General features: G+C 53.5%; 1 protein-coding gene across 1 annotated transcript in view; it reads left to right on the top strand.

Annotated features, from left to right (window-relative positions):
- Window positions 1–20,070, top strand: part of GPR107 (G protein-coupled receptor 107) — a gene marked incomplete at both ends in the record, with an annotated part of 60,818 nt that overhangs the window by 25,440 nt on the left and 15,308 nt on the right. Inside the window, 5 exons of the mRNA XM_080708871.1 lie at window positions 1,438–1,513; window positions 2,983–3,056; window positions 3,515–3,632; window positions 6,302–6,432; window positions 8,661–8,704. Coding sequence (XP_080564997.1) covers window positions 1,438–1,513; window positions 2,983–3,056; window positions 3,515–3,632; window positions 6,302–6,432; window positions 8,661–8,704 — 443 coding nt within the window. The remainder of the gene's footprint in view (window positions 1–1,437; window positions 1,514–2,982; window positions 3,057–3,514; window positions 3,633–6,301; window positions 6,433–8,660; window positions 8,705–20,070) is intronic.

Here is a 20,070-nt window from a genome sequence, read left to right as displayed (position 1 = left end):
CCCCCCCCCGCACTCTCGGCTCTCCTGGGTAGCTCCCTGGCCTCCCAGCATCAGATGCGCTGCGGCTGTCCCACAGTCTAACTGCGGGTCCATTGCAGTCTCAGTGTCGGCGTGCCGTCCCCGGGGCTCCTACTCCCGTGCTGTTCGTTGCATTATTGATTAACAGTGCTTACCACCATCCTCCTCCTCAACGGTCTCGTGGGTCCTATGGGTTTAATTCCTAGGGGGAGGCAGGATGCTGAGGAGAAATTCCTTTTTCTTTTTTTCTTTTTGTACTGGGGATTGGAACCTAGAGGTGTTCTACCACTCCAGCCTATTTTCTTTCTTTCTTTCTTTCTTTCTTTCTTTCTTTCTTTCTTTCTTTCTTTTTCTTTCCTTCCTTCCTTCCTTCCTTCCTTCTTTCCCTCTCTTTCTTTCTTTCTGCAGTATCTTTTACTCTTTATTTTGAAACAGTGTGAGTTGCAGAGGGCCTCACTAAGTAGCCAAGGCTGTTTGCAAACTGTGATTCTCGTCTCAGCCTCCCAAATGCTGGGATTACAAGCGTGCGACACCACGCCTAGCACCAGCCCTATTGTCTTTCTTTTCTTTTCTTTTCTTTTTTTTTTTTTTTTTTTTTTTTTTGATGGTACTTGGGGTGGAACCCAGGGGCTTTTCTACCTCCAGGCTACACTCCCAGACGTATTTTCTATTTTATTTGGAAACAGGGTCTCACTAAGTTGCTGAGAGCCTCACTAAGTAGCTGAGGCTGGCTTTGAACCTGCGCGATCCTCCTGTCTCAGCCTCCCAAGTGCTGGGATGACAACCGTGCGCCACCGTGCCTGGCTCAGCCCTATTTTCTTGTTTATTTTTAAATAGGGTCTCACTAAGTTGTGGAGGGCCTCGCTAAATTGCTGAGACTGGCTTCAAACTTGCAATCCTCTTCTCTCGGCCTCCTAAGTACTGGGATACAAGTGTGTGCCACCATGCCTGACTTCAGAGGAAGAATTTAACATCTGGCAGCCCAGAGGTGGGAGTGGGGTGGGCACTTTACCCGCCAGCCTGGCCCTGGCACTCCCCCTTCACTGCTCCCGGCTGCTGCGGCTGTGCTAGTCACTCTGCCCCTCTGCTTTCCCAGGCCTTCACGCCACGTCTGTAGCGCCGTCAGTCCCTCACCCGTGTGGCCCCAGGGTGCTTTCTAAGAGCCGAGCTCAGAACCATGGCGCCAGCCTCAGGTGTCCCTTTCACTTCCTGAGGTCTTTCTGCTGGTGTTCGGAGTCTTGTTTTGATTTGTGTTAGAGACAGTGTTTCACCATGGTGCTCCTCCTGCACCTCCGGCCCTCCCTCCTAGGTGCCGGGACCAGAGGCATGCGCCCCGACTGCGCTGTCACTTGTATTTACTGCTCATAAATATCTCTGAATGGGATCTGCTTCGAATTCTTTTCTTTGATGTTTTTATAGGAACGATGTATTTAAAATTCACTGGTTGATGGCGGCCCTGCCTTTCACCAAGTCGCTGTCCCTGGTGTTCCACGCGGTACGTATTGGCATTTTGGAGATGACTTAGGGGATGATACAGGTGCCCTGTGATCGGGAGAGAGACGCAGGGAGAAGGGCGGGGAGGGCGCGCCTGCTCTAGCCCTCCTTTGGGAAGGACTGGCTGGCGTGGAGATGACCCAGCCTCCAGAAGCAGGCTGAAGGCAGCTTTGGCCCTAGGAGGCTTGTTTGTGTCTCCTCGTTTCTGTTGTTTCTTGAGGGGAGACTGCCGCCTGCCATGGTGCGGTCTAAACCCTCCCTCACATGCCTGCTGGATTGGAAATTCACCTTGGCAGACTCACTTGAGAGAAAATTGGTGCTATATAAAGATAGGGCGTAGAATTAAGCTTCAGCTTTGCATATAGAGTCGATTGGTCACCTGAAATGCGCACGGGCCACATTTGGTCTGCTCTCCTGCTGTGCTTAAAAATGGCATTGTAGGCTGGGTGTGGTGGCACATGCTTGTAATCCCAGCATGTGGGGGGCTGAGACAGGAGGATCGCAGGTTCAAGGCCAGCCTCGGCAGTTTGGCAAGGCCCTCAACAACTTAGATCCTGTTTCAAAAATAAAGAATAGCCAGGCTTGGTGGTGTATGGTTGCAATCCCAGCATCTGGGAGGCTGAGACAGGAGGATCGTGGTTTGCAAATAGCCTCAGCTACTTAGTGAGGCGCTTTGCAACTCAGTGAGACCCTGTTTCAAAATAAAGAATAAAAAGAACTGGGGGTGTAGCTCGAGCTAGAATGCCCCTGGGTTCAATCCCCAGGACCAAAAAAAAAAAAAGGGCATCGTAGGAAAAAAACAGTATTTACAGCCACAGTGTCAAGAAGTAGTAGTTCTGTGGATCATTTCCCATTTGGAGATGAGTTCAAAGAGCGTTTCTGGAGCCACGGTGAGTGCCGGCCGAGTCGCTTCACAGAGTGGCAGCCCGCTGCCTCTGCCAGCTGCTGGCTTCCTTGGGCAGGTGTTGGGGCACGGCACTGAATCTCGCCACTTTAATTAAAATGCAGTGATGGCCTCAAGTATCTAAATTTACAGATTTTTCTAAAGAAAAAATTGTCAAAGCCAGGTGATTACATGTGAGTTTTTTTTTTTAACTGACTGGTTTATTTTCTTATGAAAGTAGCAGGGGTATGAATGGTAACCTTCTCAGCTGGGATATTGAAAGACTGGGGCATTTGACCTTGAAGGGGTTAATAAAAGAATAGCCAGGCTCTGCTGGTGTGAGTCGTTCGCCTCAGGAGAGGGTGCCGGGGTGAGTTAGGGGTGAGTTAGTGGCTCCGCAGCTCTGGGCGCGTCCCAGGCCCCCCGCCATGGTCAGCACTTTCTGCTCACTGGGGGTTGGCAGGCCAGGTAGGAGTCCATGGCTGGTGGGGTGGGATCACGCCCTGCAGTCCTCCATGTTTATTGCTTGACTGCAGACTAAGGCCTGTGGGAGGCCAGCCTTTCTAAAACGCCCTGTTTGGTTTCAGATCGACTACCACTACATCTCCTCTCAGGGCTTTCCCATCGAGGGCTGGGCCGTCGTGTACTACGTAACGCACCTGTAAGTACGAGGTGCTCCTGCGGGTGCTCACACCGGCCGGGGTCTGCGAAGAGCTGTGGGCTGGGGAGAGCGCTCGCCGGCTGCGAGCCCGAGGATCCGTTCCCAGCTCCGCAGAAGAGAGGAGAGAGGAAGGAAGGGAAGAAGGAGGGAGCAGGCGGGAGAAGCCACTGCAGGCGGTGGTTGGTGGGCTGGAGCTGCCCAGCCCTGCCCCGAGGCCGCCCGTCTGGGCCCTGCCATCCTAGCCTGTGGCTCCCAAGTCGCTGCCCAGCTTGGGGAGCCGGGCCTGTTGGGTGCTGCTACCTGTCTGCTGCTACCTGTCTGCTACCTGTCTGCAGAGCTGGCGCTCTGTGTTCCTCACGGGCAGCCACTCCTTAGTCTTTTGCAAGATGCGGGTGAGGCGGAGACACTGGGCGAGCAGTGAGGAGGCCCACTGGGTCTGCCGCGGTTCTCTCTTCCAGCCTCAAGGGGGCGCTGCTGTTCATCACCATCGCACTCATTGGCACCGGCTGGGCTTTCATTAAGCACATCCTTTCTGATAAAGACAAGAAGATCTTCATGATTGTCATCCCGCTTCAGGTAAAGGGAACCCCGGGCCTGTCTCGAAGAGGTGTCAGCTCACCCAGAAACCCCGGCTTTTGCCTCTGGGGGTGGAAGATCCGGGCTTCCTCTGAACCCCGAGAGCTAGACGGCATGTCCTTGTCCTGAGTGCTTGGCAGTCGGTGGCCGTTGATGGCCCCGATGCCTAGACTTGGCTAGGGGCTGCAGAAAACAAGGGAGCTGCACTGTCTCTTCTTCTGCCCAAGCACTTCTAACAAAACAGCTCTCTTAACCAGCAAAGTGTGTCAGACCGGCGAAAGACAGCAGGAAAGTTCCTGCAAGGTAGGACACCAGGAAGGAGTGTCTCTTAACCCTTCCTGTGTTTGGCGGCTGCGGGCAGAGGCCGTCCTTCAAGGTGAGCCCCAGAGAGGAACCTGGTCTTGGCGGCTACAGAGCAGTTTTATCAGAGCGGAGCCTGGGCATGAGGACTGTATTTATAATAAACTGAGAGCTGCCAGCTGGGACACGTGACTGCTCTGCTCTGCTGCGCTCTGCCTGCACAAGAGTGTGTGTTCGAGAGAGTTGCACTCCTCGGCTGATCTCACCCTGGGAGCGCAGTCTGAGGGTGGCGGATTGCAGGGGGAGGGAGCAAGCCCCGGGCACCCTGCACATCCGCCCTCACACTGAGTCCTGTGGGCCCTACCAGCCCAAGTGCATCCATTGCAGACCAGGTGCACGGGTTTTCAGGGGGAGCAGTCACCCCAGTGAGTGTGATCTGGACCCAGGGCCTCGGAGCACTTCCCATGAACACCCAGGGCAGGGCTGGTCCCTTCCCTGGGGCAGGTTTTGCTGCCCCGGGCCGTCTCCCCCATGGCCCTGGCGGCTCTTCCTGGTTCCTTCTCGCTTTCCGGAAAGATGGACATGCGAGGTTACATGGAACATCCTCTGAGGAAATAGGGCATGTGAAACTAAACTATAAGGAAGTTATCAACATTAGACAATGGGCCAGCCTGGGAAGGCCTTGAGCATTAGCCCGGAGACTTTCGATTCCTCCTGAGTCTCTGTAGGTAGTGGTAGGCAGCGATGGAGTGTTTCTTCGCCTCTTTCCCTTCCTTTCACTTTTGGTGGGGGAGGCAGTGCGAGGCCAGCGCAGCCCCTCCCCAGCGCCAGCCCAACCGGCGTTTCTGCGTGAGGCGTGAGCAGGCACTCGGGGACTGGGGTTTCGGGAACAGGGTCAGCGCGGCGTTCCACACTCACTTCAGGACGTCCTGCCTCATGTCAAGTGTGAACTAAGAACAAAGTGGACTTATGAATTGAAGATATAAAAGCCTTTGTTTTCCATTTTATATTTATAGCAGAGCCACAGATGGAATATTTAGGATAACCGAGACTAGGAGAAATGGGGGCAAGGGCTGGGGCCAGGGGAACACCCAGAACCAGGGTGTTGGAGGGAGACTGAAATATTCAAACGGGCTTTACATTTTATTATGCGAAGTTTAGCTTCTGTGGTCATTCAGTTTATCCATTCCGTATAGAAGGAGAAACTACGAGACCTGCGGAGTGCAGCACGGCAGGCTGCCCCTCGTGGTCTGTGGGGAGTGGTCCTCAGCGGCTGCCAGGCACAGCGCTGTAGGATGGCGTTGTCTGGGGATGGAACCCAGGGGCATTTGACCTCTGAGCTACACCCCCTACCCAATTTTTACTCTTTATTTGAAACCGGGTCTCACTGAGTTGCGAAGGGCCTAAGTAGCTGAGACTGTCTGAGAACCACGATCCTCGTCTCAGCCTCCGAATGCTGTGACACGCGTGTGCTTTGATGTTGATGGATTGACGCCCCTCACTGGCGTGACAGTGGAGTCAGCACAGCGGCGGGGCGGGGAGCTGCCGCGGCTTCTCCTGTCCTTCCCCAGCATCTTACTTTTTTTGAGGGTTGTAACCTAAGCATTATATTATTAATCACAAGAAGTAACAGAGCAGTGGTGGGTGAGTCAGGGAATGGCACCAGGTAGTCAGATTTCTGTACGGGAAAGAAGGGTAAGCAAGGACGCTGCGGGGTCTTTGCTGGTCGGTCGGGTTCCTTGCTCGTGAGTCCCGCTTGGTCCTTGGAGATTTGTCTGCCTGCACACAGTCCCCACTTGTGTGAGCAGTTTGTGCCCCTCCGGGCTAGACCTAGGCGACCGCAAAGCAGATGGCCAACGGTGCTCTCAACAGAACATCAGGACTGTGGACTCCCATGGGTTGTGCAGGGGTCGCCGCCCCTGCGCGCCTGGTGACAGTCTCCAAGCGAGTGTAGCATGAGACGCGGTCTCCCTGGTGCTCACTTGTGTCTCAGTTTAGTTCACTGGCAGGCTTTTCACACATGCTCAGAGCCCCGTGACAGGACCAGACACACGAGGCGGTGCCCTGACACCGGAAGTGGACGCAGCACATGCGCAGGCGAACCTGGGGCAGAACTGTGCCGGGTCTGGGTAGGGAAGACCCGGGTGTGGGTTATGCCCGAGAGGGCGGCCTGGCCACTCACGAGCTGGGCGAAGTCTGCCCTTCTTGCTGCTCTGGTCTCTGTTATCAGGCATAGAACAGTTATTGTCACCGAGGGTCAGGAGTTCTCAGGAAGAACTCGGCCTCCGGGTTGGCCGGCGCATGTTGTGCAGTGGCGGGCCGCAGGCAGGCCCCATGCCTCCGGCCTCAGCAGCCTCCACGTCCTGTAGGTCCTGGCGAATGTGGCCTATATCATCATCGAGTCCACCGAGGAGGGCACCACCGAGTACGGCTTGTGGAAGGATTCTCTGTTTCTGGTCGACCTGCTGTGCTGCGGCGCCATCCTCTTCCCCGTGGTGTGGTGAGTTGGCCCAGCAGGGAGGGAGGGAGGCATTGCCCACTGCAGCTTGGCCATTCTCCCGTAGCTCAACTGGCCGGTCCCAAGTTGGCCCAAGTTGGGAAAAAATACAGCTGCCCAGCATCCAGGGATGGGGCCCGTGTCTTTGAGTCACCCACAGAATTCTCATAGATTTAGCCTGTCCCATGGCTGGCATGGAGCGCGGTTCTAAGGCAACAGAGGAGTCTGGAAATGACTTAGCATCAGCCTGATGTGGTAGAAAGGGAGTTGAGACCCCATAAATAACCTTTTCTTGAGCTAGGCATAGTGGCACACACCTGTAATCGCCTGTGAGTACTTGGAGGCTGAGACAGGAGGACGGCAGGTTCGAGGCCAGTCTTAACAGTTTAGCAAGACCCTGTTTCAAAACTAAACAATAAACCTTTCTTACTTAGTTAGACGGAGAGTGAGGAAGCGCATTAGCTTAAGCCTAGTGGTAAGTCAGCACGTAAACGTTTCAGATAGCGTAGGACTGGTTTGGCCCATTCTGAATAAGCTGTACCTTGAGTGTGTGTGAACAGTGGTAGCGCCAGTGGGTGGTTGATGTGAAAGAACGTTTTTATCACATCACGTGCAGGGTGATGGGCTCTTGATCTAGCAGCAGCCGCGTGGAGGAAAGACAAAAAGTAAAGGCCTTCTCCCCTGCTGCTTGGACACAAGTCATTCTTCTGAAGTAAAGTCCAAGGAGAGCAGGTGCTTCTTACTGAAGTGTCCCGCGCGGTAGATTAGTTCTAGGACCTCGAGGTGTGCTGGGTCACGATCAGTGATGGCGACTGTGGAACATGGTGGCCGGGGAGCCTACGCTGCCTCGGCAGGCGAGCCCTCGCGCCCCGTGGTCCTCTCCGTCCATAGACACGCCTGCGCATGGGGCGCCAGTGAGCCCTCGCCCCGCGGCCTCTGCCGCCCCGCGGCCTCTGCCGCCCCGCCCAGAAGCAAGGAGCTGCTCGGCGCCTGTGCCCGGGCGGCCAGCACTGGCCTCGGGTGGAAGAGGGCTTGTAGGGAACAGAAGTCACGGTCCTGGAGTCACACGCACCACGACGGGACAGTAGCCAGGAGGGACCCAGCTGCAGGGCCCAGGGACCACTCTCCACCACTTGCCAATCACAGCTCTCGTGAGCAGATGCCACATGGCAGGATTCCTTTAGATAAAATCCCGAAAATGTTGGAAAATGAAAAACAACCCGTAAGTACCAGAAGGTACTTAAGAAACAGTGTCACTAAGAGCCAGTGTCACTAAGAGCCGGGCACAGCGGCGCACGCCAATAATCTCAGGGCTTGGGAGGCAGAGACAGGAGGATCGCAGGTTCGCAGCTAGCCTCAGCCACTTAGCAAAACCCTGTTTCAGAATAAAAAGAGCTGGAGGTGTAGCTCGGAGGTAGAACGCCCTTGGGTTCCATCCCCAGTACCTACAACAACAAAAGGCCTCTGATCTTTGCGTTGGGTTTGGCCAGCCTTGCTTCAGGGCCCGCCCCAGCCTCCTGGCTGCCTGGCCCGGTTCTCACGGGCAAATCTGGGCTCAGGAGAAGTGTCTTCTTCACAGAGGATGGATGGCCGAGCCCCGCCCTGCCAGACCCCCCCTCTTCCCCAGCGCCACCCCTGCTCTGCACAGTCTGCCTCTGGCGCTGGCCTGTCTGGAACTCTGATCCACAGCCTCTTTAATCATGCTAACGTCCCCTGCTAATGTCCCCTGTCTGAACGGTAATGGTGGCAATTAGTCACCGGCGCAGGACAGCCAAAGAAAGACTCCCTGGAGGCCGGCAGTTTTCTGCAAATTAATAATAAGTCTCTGCTCAATGAGATGAGTTTGCGGGAAGCGCCTGTTCGCAGCCCCTGGGTCCAGGCTTAGAAGCCGACGTGACTTCCCTCTGGGGTCAGTTGCCTCGGAGGCAGAGGAGCTCTGGGTGCTCTGTTATCCTGCGAGCGCCAGCTGGGCGGTGGTGGGGATGAGAGCTGAGCTAGAGCCCTCCAGTCATGTATGCCAAGTCCTGCCGGATCGCAGCCACGGGCTCGGCCAGCAGAGGGCAGCCTTGCCTCGCAGCCGTGAGCGCCAGACCCCGAGGGAACGTGCCCAGCGTCATCTAGCCTGAGCTTTTAGTGTGTACCTGGGAACTCGAGGCCCCGGGCTGCTAGAGCTACCAACGAAAAGAGCAGATTTGCCAGCTAAACTTTGTTCTCCAAACGTTTATTTTTAGGTCAATCAGACATTTACAAGAAGCATCAGCCACAGACGGAAAAGGCAAGTTCCCCGTGCCCCTTGTGTCCACTTGCGGGTCTCTGCTTTCCTTCTCGAGTCGGAGTGCTGAGCCAGGGCGGCCCGGCTGTGCAGGCTGGCCGCCCGGGGACTAGGCCGGAGGATGTTGGGGTTGCCTGCTGTGGAGACCGGTGCGGAGTGCCAGAGGCCAGCTGCCCAGGGAGCCACGTCTGCGCCTCAGGGCTCTCCTGGCCTGGCTGTGTCTGTCAGCCATGGTGAAGGCCTGCAGCCATGACTCCGGAGGCTGAGGCAGGAGGATCATAGTGAAACACCATCTCAAAGTAAAAGGACTGAAGCCGGGCGTGGTGGCGCACGGTTGTAATCCCAGCATTCGGGAGGCTGAGACCTGGAGGATCACAGTTCGGGGACAGCCTCAGCTATTTAGTGAGGCCCTCTGCAACTCAGTGAGACCCGGTTTCAAAATAAAGAATAAAAAATAGGGCAGGAGGTGTAGTTCGGAGGTCAAATGCCCCTGGGTTCCAGCCCCAGACCCGCAAAAAAAAGAAAAAAAGTAAAAGGACTGGGAGTGTAGCTGAGGGTAGATAGCGCACCCCTGGGATCCGTCCCCCATACCAAAAACACCCCGAGTCAGAAGAAGCAAGCTTAGCCAGGCATGGTAGTACATACCTATAATCTCAGAACTAGGGAGGCTGAGACAGGAGGATTGCAGGTTCAAGGCCAGCCTCATCAACCTAGCGAGACCTGTTTTAAAACAAAATATTAAAAGGGCTGAGGGAACAGTTCAGTGCTGGGTAGAAAGGCAGGAGGGAGGGAGGGACAAGTTCATCTCGGAAGGGCCAGATAGCACTCCTGTGAGAACAGGAGGCCGTGGACTGGAGAGGTTGTGTGCAGCGGTCCTTTCTCCTGACTTAACACGCTTTCAAAATAGATGTTTTGGTATTAGTTTAAAATGAGACTCTGACGCCAAAAAGAACCTTTACTTAAATGGCTGTGCCATTCTGACCCACTTGCATCTGCTTGGTTTTCCAGCCATGCCTCCTGTATCAGAAAGGAAGCCATAAAAGCTGGGCATGGTGGCTCACACACGTAACCTAGTACTTAGGAGGCTGAGTCAGGAGGATTGCAGGTTCGCGGCCAGCCTCAGGCACTTACTGAGGTCCTTCGCAACTTAGACCATTTCAAAATAAAAGAATGAAATAGAGCTCAGAATATAACTCAGAGGTAGACTGCCCCTGGGTTCCATCCCCAGTATCCCACACAAAAAACCAAGCCATAAAGAAAATGTTGTGTGTGTTCCTGTGTCTCTGGGCTTACTGAGTGCCACCCACGACCCCAGGCTGCCATGGCCCCGACAGGAATGTGAGCCCGTAGGGTTGGCAGAGCTGTGGCCCCCAGAGCATCCGTGAAGCGGATGTGCTGGCAGTAGTGTTTGTAAAGCAGATTATTTTTACCAATATAAAAAAGAAGCAAGCTGGGCATAGTGGCACAAGCCTGTGATTCCAGTGCTAAGGCTGAGACAGGAAGATTGCAGGTTTGAGGCCAGCTTCAGCAAATTAGCAAGACCCCGTTTAAAAAATAAAAAAGGCTAGCCAGGTGTGGTGGCACACACTTGTAATCCTAAGTGGAGGCTGAGACAGGAAGGTCGCGGTTCATTGCCAGCTATAGCTACTTAGTGAGGCCCTCTGCAACCTAGTGAAACCCTGTTTCAAAATAAAGAATAAAAAATAGGGCTGGGGGTGTAGCTCGGAAGTAGAATGCCCCTGGGTTCCATCCCTAGTACCGCAAAAATAAAAAGGGCTGGGGGGTGTAGCTCAGAGGTAGCATACTCCTGAGCACAATTCCCGCTACCAAAAAAATAAAAAAGATTTGTTTTCTTTAGGTAAAATTGACTTTTCAGCTTCACCCCAGGGTTCGGCTAGCCCCACAGCTCTTGTTTAGGGCAGTGCTCAGGAGCTCGCTCCAGTCTGATCCCAGAATAGCTGCCACGGAGAGGCCGACTGTCCGGCTCCTGCGGGGCTCTGGTCTCTGGGCAGCCGCTGTGCGAGCCCGCCCTCAGGAGCCCGTCAGTGCAGAGGCCAGGCCGCCTTTCCGGTAATCACGAGGAAGTCTGTCTCTTGGTTTCCTCCCAGTCCTGAGGCCCGGCCCTTCATTTGTTTGGGAGTGCAAGAACATGTGGAAATTGAGGGCTCACTGTCACCCTGACTCAAGCAGGGAGGCCGCCTCTGGGGGTGGTGGATTTTCCTCCCCCTGTGCCTGTTGTAGAAGAAGATGGCGTTATTTGTATAACTTAGTGAGCAAGGTTTCCCCCTTACTTTAATATATTAACACAAGACATCTTAACATTATCTTTCTACATATTGGTATTTGAGTAAGTTGGGGCTATTGGACCCAAAGTCCTTTGAGATGCCAGAGGCCATGTCTTGGGGTTGTAAGTCTTGTCGGTATTTTCCCCCTGGACTTCATCCTGCCCCTTCCTGAGTTCTCGAGGCCCTTCTTAGCCACCACCCTTCCGACCTGTGCCTGCCCCGCTCGGCGCCTTCCCGGCCGCGTCTACCACCCTGGGGCTGGGCCTCAGCCGAAGACCTTGGTAATGCCTTCTCACTCCCAGTGCTAGATTGCACAGCGTGCGGGGCCGCAGCATCTGTAGTAGAGAAGCAGCGGGTGCCCTGTCGTGGCCTGGTCCCACGCGGCAGCCCTCCCTTTCCAGGTGACAACTGGGCCTTGAGCAGAGCAGATAGGCAGCACCCAGTAGCTCAAGCCCTTTCAGAATGGGCGTGTCTTCGTGTCTTTGGACGGGTGTGGCTCGGTGGTAGGCTGCTTACCTTCGCTCCCTATTACCCCCAACACACCAGAACAGGTGTGTCACCTTGGCAGGATGCTTTCCAGCTAGTCCGCAGTTGCTTATGTCACTCCAGCCTTTGGAACCGGTCGTGTCATGACAGCTCCAGCGTCCAGGCAGCTGTGTCCCCATAGAGAAGTAAGTCTCCCCTGCGGGGAAGGCCTTGGAGCAGCAAGTGGGCCTGCCCCGGGGGGCAGCGTAGGGAGGCTAAGTGCCGGGCTCGCTGCCGACGCTGCGACCCTGGTACACCTAGGCCCATCCATGAGAGAGCCAGCCCAGCCGCACCGCCGTCCTGCGGGCCAGGCCATTCTGGTTCCCGTCCCTGGGCTCCCTTGGCGGGGCTCGGGCCTGAGCTCCCTGTGCGCGTCAGGTGCGTCCGGGCCCAGTGACTGAAGCGAGAGCGGCGTGTGCAGTTGTTCCTGGCGCTGCTGTTGCACAGCGCTCCTGGAGCGTGTTGGACTCTTTCTTTCTTTAGCCCTGGGTTCCCCATGCCTGCCCGGGAGTGCAGAGGAGACCTGGAGGGACGGGACTGTCCGCACACGCTGAGGCCTGCTGGGGCCTTGCTCCTGTCAGACACACCTCGCCCTGCCCCCGCCCCTCTCACCCTGGAGCCGCTTCCGTCCCCCTCTCCGCTGGCCAGGACACCCCATACATCTGGTTACCAGCCTCTCTGCCCTGGGCCCCCTTTGCTCAGCCTTGAGTTCTGAGGGAGCCAGAAGCATTCTCAGCAGCCTTGCGTTCTGTGAGCTACAGGAGCGCTCCCATGAGCGGCGGGGCTGTGGACGAGCAGCTTCCTTCTGAGCCGCGGCCAAGGCCAGGCGGGGCTTGCTGGGCAGCCGCGCTTTGGGGGTGCGGGGCTGGCTGTTTTTACTCCGATGCCGCAGGAGCTTTGGGCTGCTGCGCGGTCAGCATTTGCATTGGTGAACCCGCTGCGAGGACAGCAGCCGGCGCCTAAGGCTGTGGTGCCAAACCCTGCTGTGGCCATGGCATCCCCGCGCCACCCACTCGCAGGGAGACTTAAGAATGGCCGTGATGAGCCAGGCGCAGTAGCCTCCAGAGGCTGAGACAGGAGGATCAGCCTCAACCACTTAGCAAGGCCCTGCTTCCAGATAATCGGCTGGAGTGTAGCTCGGAGGTTGACTGCCCCTGGGCTCAGTCCCCAGTACCTCACATACCAAGAAAAAGATTGGCCTTGACTGCAGGCCTGGTGGTGCGGATCTGTGCTCCCAGGGCTGGGAGGCTGAGTTCAAGGCCAGAGCGAACTGGAACTTGTTTCCAGATTAAAACAAAATAAGGCATTGGGGTTGCATCCCTCCTGCCGTGTGCAAGAAAGAATGGCCTTGATATTGTAAGAGCTATTCATGTTTCTAAATCTCAGCTCTTTATTTGGAAACGGTCTCACTGAGTTGCAAGGGCCTCACTAAGTAGTAGCTGAGGCTGGCCACGAACCATGATCCTCCTGTCTCGGTCTCCCGAATGCTTGAATTACACATGTGCACCACCACGCCCGGCTAAATCTCAGCTCTTAAGTACGCTCTTTTAGAGCACACACCCGGCAGCCGGGCCTCGAGGAGGAAAGAGGGTGACAGACTTGGGCGACTGGCAGAAATCTGTTTGAAATGGATGAAGTGGATATGCCACCTCAAGGAAAACAGCCGACAGCACTTATTGCCAGGGATAAAATCTGTGCTTTTGAGTAAAAAGGCAGGGAAACTCTCATCTACTTCTTTTTTTTTTTTTTTGGTGGTACTGGGGTTCCTGGAAGCCCTTCTACCTCCGGGCTACACTCCCAGACCTATTTTTACATTTTTATTTGGAAACAGGGTCTCCTAAGCCAGCGTGCGCGGCTGGCTTCGAACCTGCGCGATCCTCCTGTCTCTGCCTCCCGAGCGCGGGGATTACAAGCCTGCACCACCACGCCCGGCTCTCATCTACTTCTGTGAGCTTAACCTTGGCCCAGTCTTTAGGCTTCTGATGAGGGCAGAGGTGACACTAACACATGGGGCACTGGCAGGGGTCGCACTTCGTAATCTCAGGACTTGGGAGGCTGAGACGGGACTGCAGGTTCACAGCCAGCCTCGGCTGCTTAGCAAGGCCCTCACGACTCAGTGAGGCCCTGATTCAAAATAAAGAATTAAAATATAGGACTGGGGGTGTAGCTAGGAGGTAGAATGCCCCTGGGTTCCATAGTACCACAACACACACACACACACACACACACACACACACACTCTCTCTCTCTCTCTCTCTCTCTCTCTCTTTCTCTCTCACACACAATGTGGGCGTTTTTGTTTGTTTTGTGCTACTGGGGATTGAACCTAGGGAAATTATACATCTGAGCTATATGCCAGCCCTGTTTTTTGGGTTTGATTTGGTTGTGTTTTCTCTGGTACTGGAGATGGAAGCCAGGGGCCTTACCTGTGAGCCAATGCCCCAGCCCTAGTTTTCTATTGTTTATTTTGAAACAGGTCCCCCAAGTTGCTGATCCTGGCTATAAAACCGCATTCCTGTCTCGGCCTCCCAAGTACTGGGATTATAGGTGTGTGACATCGCGGTGATTTTTCCACGCGTCAGCATCTGAGGGACAAGTGTGACTCGCTGAAGCAGCATCTTCCAGCTGGCCCGGTGACGTGGTGTCTCCTCCTACCAGGATCCTTGGCCAGGGGGTCTCGAGGGATGGAGTCCAGGGACTAGCGAAGGGTATTGAAACAGGGGAGGTGGGGCAGGAACCCAGGGGCATTCGACCTCTGAGATACACCCCAGCCCTATTTTTCTTTTTATTCTTTATTTTGAAACGGTCTTACTGAGTTGTAAAGGGCCTCACCAAGTAGTAGCTGAGGCTGTCCTCGAACCACGATCCTCCTGTCTCAGCCTCCCAAATGCTGGGATTGCAAGCGTGTGCCACCACGCCTGGCGGGAAGTTTATTTTAAGTTAGGGAAAGATAGGAGGACAAAGCAGCCCCCCAAAGGGGAGGGGTCCTAGGAAGAGAGTGGCCTCGAAGCCCTGGGGAGTGGGCTTTTAAACCTTGAAGTTTTCTATCTGTCCTTTTAGGATTGGTCAGAACTGAGTTTGGGGGACCAATGACTTTTGCAGTTTTGGTCCTTAATCTGTGGCTGGTCAGGGCCCTGATTCCCTGGCACCCCTCAGTCTCTCAGCCTGCTCACCCCCCAATCTCACAGAAAAGGAGGTGCAGAGGGGCGCTTTAATCCTTCCTGTTCCCAGGGCCTCTGCCCTGCCTTGCCAACCCTGGTGTTTGACTGCCCAGAGTTCCAGTGTGAGGGGAGCCCCGGAGCCTCCGCAGCGGCGGGCCACGTCTACTGAGCCCGTCGGCCGCCACCTCACTGTTCTCAGGAGCCGGCCCTTGTCATTTCCCCCCCCACTTTTCTTTTTAATTTTGAGATGATCTTCCTCTAAATTGCCAGGCTGGCTTCAGATTGTCATATTCTAATGTAGAATCAAAGGCAAATAATCTCTGCCCTTTGGCACATGATTATAGTTCCAGCTGCTTGGGAGGCCGAGGCAGGGGGCTTGCTCAAGCCAGACGCCGGCTCAGAACAAAAGCAGCACATCTGGAGAGCCCCGTGTCTGTCTGCAGCCTGCTTCCCCACATACTCCACGCAAGCGACCCTCGCAGCAGATGAGAAGCACCGAAAGATCTGCGGGGATTCTCCTCCTCCAGATATAAAGAGGTCTGCCAAGGCGGAAGACGGCTCAGCTCTTTTCATTCAGTACTGCAAAAAAGAACTCTCTGGGGCCCTCAGCCATGTTTAAAGTGGGAGGGGCCTGAGACCAGAAGCTTGCGGTCCGTGAGTTAGAGATGAGGCTTCCGGTCCGTCTTGTCCCCACGACTCTTAGCAGGAGCGCGCGCCGTCCCGCCTGCCACCTCTGCCTGCCGACCTTGTCCAGACCTGTGGGGCCTGGTGCTTGTGGTCATTCGAGGCGTCTGCTAGCTCAGGGCACCGCAGGCCAAAGAACTGTTTTGTTGGATGTGTTTGTAGAAACGGACATCACAAAAACCCTCTGGTGCCAGGCTCTTGTCGTGCCCGTCATTCCAGCTGCTAAGCTGGAGGCTAAGCAGGAGGGTAGTAAGTTCGAGGCCAGCCTGGGCAACCAAAGTAGAAAATGCCAGGCTGCTGCCCAGCGCTCGATCACCCTAGCTCGATCGCCGGGCTCAATCCCCAAGAGCGCAAAATGCAAAGACAGACAAAACGGTGAGAAGAGAGATCTTCACTGGATTCGTCGTTAACTCATGGTTAGATATTTAATTCTTGCTTTGCTTAGGTGCATTTTTTTATTTCTTTGTGGGGTGATTAATTTATCTGAGAACTTAGGGAGGGTCACAGACCTCTCCTGATGTCGGCATAAAGTTCTCCAGGTGATTCATCTGCCCCAGACTCGGAAACCCCTTAAGATCTGCTCACGTCTCAATCATACGTGGTGGTCCTCGCCTATAATCCAGTACTTGGGAGGCTGAGATAGGAGAATTGCAGGTTCAAGGCCAGCCTCAGCAACTTGGTGAGACCCTGTTTCAAATAAGGCTAGGGGCTTAGTTCCGAGGTAGACTGGCCTTGGGTTCAGCCCCCAGTAGCACTGTGGGGGGGTGTCGTTGAAATCACCGCATTCCTCCTCTGCAGTGATTTGGATAGAAACGCCCTAATTTAATTACTGCCTGTGACGCCCACAGGAGTTCAGATCGCAGTGAGCCCTCACAGAGCCTGGGCCTGCGTCCTCCTCTGCCGCGCCCACTGGCCCACGTTCAGCAGAAACGCCCTGACTGCTTTGTCTTTTTTAATATTGTGGTTAAATATACACGGCAAAAATTTAACCATATTTAAGTGTCTAGTTCTGTGGCCTTAATACATGAACCCCTGAACTTTCCGCCTCTGGGCTACACCTCCAGCCCAGCTTCATGTTTTATTTTGAAAGAGGGTCTTGCTAAGATGCTGGCCTCGAATCGTCGATCCTCCTGTCTCAGCCTTCCAAGGACTGGGATTAACGCATGTCACCACCACCCAATCCCCGGGATTTTTTACCATCCCAAACTGAAACTGTACCCACTAAGCAATTTCCTTTCTCTAGTCCCTGGTAGCCACCATTATACGTTATATCTCTATGAATTTGGCTTTAGGGGCTTCATATAAATGGAATGGTTTAGTGCTTACCTTTTTGTGTCTGGGCTATCTCACTGAACATAATGTCCTCAAGGTTCATCCCTGTTGCAATATGGGGGAGGCAGATTTCCTTATTTTCTCTCTCTTCTTTCTTGTTCTTGTGGTGTTAGTGATTGAAGCCAGGGGCATTCTACCTTTGAGCTACACTTCCAGCCTATTTCATTATTTTTATTTAGAAACAAGGTCTCAGCAAATTGCTGAGGCTGTTCCTGAACCTGCGCTCTCCTGTCTCGGCCTCCCCAGTCCTGGGATTCCAGGCGTGCGCCATCACCCCGGCGAGATTGTCTTATTTCTTAGGCTGGATCGCATCCCATTGGTTGAGCGTTCTTGTGTCAGCGAATCTTGGCCTGCTTTCCCCTTGGCTGTTGTGAAGAGCGGTGCTGTGACCTTGGAGGTTCGAGTATTGGAGTATTGCTCGGGCCCCTCTCTTTCAGCTCTTGGGGTATATACCCAGAAGCAGAATTGCTGGGTCGTGTGGGATCCAACTTTTAACTTTTTGAGGAACTGTTCTACTGTTTCCCAGTGGCTGTGACCTTTTATATTCTCACCAGCATCAACACAGATTGCAGCTTCTCTACGTCTTCACCAGCACTTACTGTTTTCTGTTTGTGTATGTTTGTATGTGTGCACCTGCTGAGGATTAAACCCAGAGTTGGAACACGCCCCTCCCCATGCCTCTGTCTTCCCTTGCTCATGCTCTTTCTCTTCTGCCTTTTTGTTTTTTGTTTTTTTTGTACTAGAAATGGAACCCAGGGGCATTCTACCTTTGAGCTAAACCCCAGCCTTATTTTTTATTCTTTATTTTGAAACAGGGTCTCACTAAGTTACAAAGGGCCTCACTAAGTAGCTGAGGTCCGCGAACTGCGATCCTCCTGTCTCAGCCTCCCGAGTAGTGGGAGTACAAGTGTGCGCCATCATGTTTGGCTTCTTTCTCTCTCTCTATTTATTTATTTATTTATTTTGCGGGTCTAGAGATGGAACCCAGGGCATTTGACCTCCGAGCTACACCCCCTGCCCTATTTTTTTATTCTTTATTTTGAAACTGGGTCTCAGTGAGTTGCGGAGGGCCTCACTGAGTAGTTAAGGCTGTCTGCGAACCGCGATCCTCAGGTCTCAGCCTCCCGAATGCTGGGATTATAAGCGTGCACCACCACGCCCAGCTCTTCTTTCTCTTTCCAAATGCTCAGTTTTGTGTATTATTTTGTTACTGTTAATTACTAGGGACTCAACTCAGGGCCACATGCATTGTAAACACCACTGAAGTACACTCCCAACATTTTATTTTCATTATTTGCAGCTCTGGGGATTGAACCCAGGGTCTCATACGTGCTAGGCAAGTGCTCTACCACTAAGCTACAACCCCACCCCTTTGTATTTATTTATTTATTTATTTATTTATTTATTTATTTTGCCGTACTGGGGGTGGAACCCAGGGGCATTATACCTCCAAGCTACATGCCCAGCCCTATTTTTAATTCTTTATTTTGAAACATGTCTCACTGAGTTGCAAAGAGCCTCACTAAGTAGCTGAGGCTGTCTGCGAACAGTGATCCTCCTGTCTCAGCCTCCCGAATGCTGGGATGACAAGCGTGCGCCGCCACACCCGTCTCCACCCCTTTGTTTTAAAAAAGTGTTTCATTTTGGTAGGTTGCCAGGCTGGCCTTGAGCTGCGTCTCCTGCCTGCGCCTGGCGAGTAGCCAGGTTGCGGCCTGCGTCTGTCTGTCTGTCTGTCTGTCTGTCTTTTGCTTTGTTCTGTTTGTTTTCACGGCCGTCCTAATGAGTGTGAAGTGGTTCTTCATTGTGATTTCGATTTGCATTTCCCTAATGCTTAGGCCTGTTCAGCCTCTTGTCAAGTGCGCGTTGGCTATTTGTGTATCTTCTTTGGGAAGATGTCAGTTAAGTCCCTTGCCCGTTTCTTATTGCGTTGTGCTTTGGCTGGCTATGGCCTGTCCCTCAGGGCACGCGCTCTGGAAGCTCCGTCCGGGTGGCACTGCTGAGGAAGTGGCTTCTGGAGGAGCGGGGCCGTGTGCGAGGCAGGCGATCGGGCTGTAAGAGGAGGCCGACCTTTCCCGCAGGAGTGTGTTCTCACCCTTGAAAGGGAGCAGGCTGTGCTGAGCCAGCAGCGCCTCCCCTGACCCTCCTCTCGTGCACCGCTACTCACACTGCCCTTGTTACCGTCTGCCCTGAAGCCCTCGACCGGAGCCAGGCAGGCACAGGCCGGGCCTTCTTACAGACACCCACACTCGTGGCTCCGCAGAGGCCACGGGCGGCCTCCGCTCGTGCACCAGGAGGCCGGTGAGCGTCGCAGCCAGCCTTGGCTACGGAGAGGGCCTCCACGACTCAGTGAGACCCTGCTTCAAAAGAAGGAGTAAAAATAGGGCTGGGGCATAGCTCAGGGGTAGAATGCCCCCGGGTGCATCCCCAGTATGCAAAAAAAAAAAATAATAATAATAATAATAATAGTAGTAATAATAATAATAATAATAATGATAATAATACAGCAGGGAAGCTTGTTAGAACAAGCTACTGACTGTTCTGGAAGACTAATAATATTGCCTTACATTTTACTAAGTAAAAACATAACTAACCTCTTGGGCCGGACGTGGTGGCGCACGCTTGTAATCCCCGTGCTTGGGAGGCTGAGACAGGAGGATCGCGCAGGTTCGAAGCCAGCCTCGGCTACTTAGTGAGGCTCTTAGCAACTTAGTGAGACCCTGTTTCCAAATAAAATATAAAATAGGTCTGGGAGTATAGCCCGGAGGTAGAAAGGCCCCTGGGTTCCATTTATATATATCCTCTTTTCAGCTGGGTGTCATGGCACACTTATAGTCTTAGTATTTGGGAGGCTGAGACAGGAAGATCACAGGCTAAAGACCTGTGTGTAACTTAGCAAGACCCTATTTCAAAATAAAAAAGGCTAGAGATGTAGCTCAGTGGTAGAATGCCCTGGGTTAAATCCCCACTTCCAAAAGGTATAAATATGTGTGTGCACATTTCTGAGAAAATAAACAAGTTACGTCTTATATTCTCTGAACATATAATGATAGTATAGACTAGGGATTGACAAACGTTGATTCCTCAGTCAAATCTCATTCCTACATTTATGTATTTGTTTATGTACTTGTTTATTTATTTGTACTTAGGGATTGAACTCAGAGGCATTCTACCTCTGGGCTATACCTCCAACCCTATTTTTTATTTTAATTTTGTAACAGTGTCTTGCTAGTTTGATGAGAATCTCAATACTTGCTGAGAAAGTTTTCCCCAAACCTGCGATCCTCCTGTCTCAGCCTCCCAAGCACTGGAATTACAAGTATGCACCACCACTTGGTTTTTTTTTTTGTGTGTGTGTGTGTGTGTGTGTTTTCGGCGCTGGAGC

Source organism: Muscardinus avellanarius (genome assembly GCF_963383645.1).
Source record: "Muscardinus avellanarius genome assembly, chromosome: 13".
In the NCBI taxonomy this organism is placed as follows: domain Eukaryota; kingdom Metazoa; phylum Chordata; class Mammalia; order Rodentia; family Gliridae; genus Muscardinus; species Muscardinus avellanarius.
The sequence above is the reverse complement of the archived record's forward strand: the minus strand, read 5'-3'. Positions and strand labels throughout refer to the sequence as shown.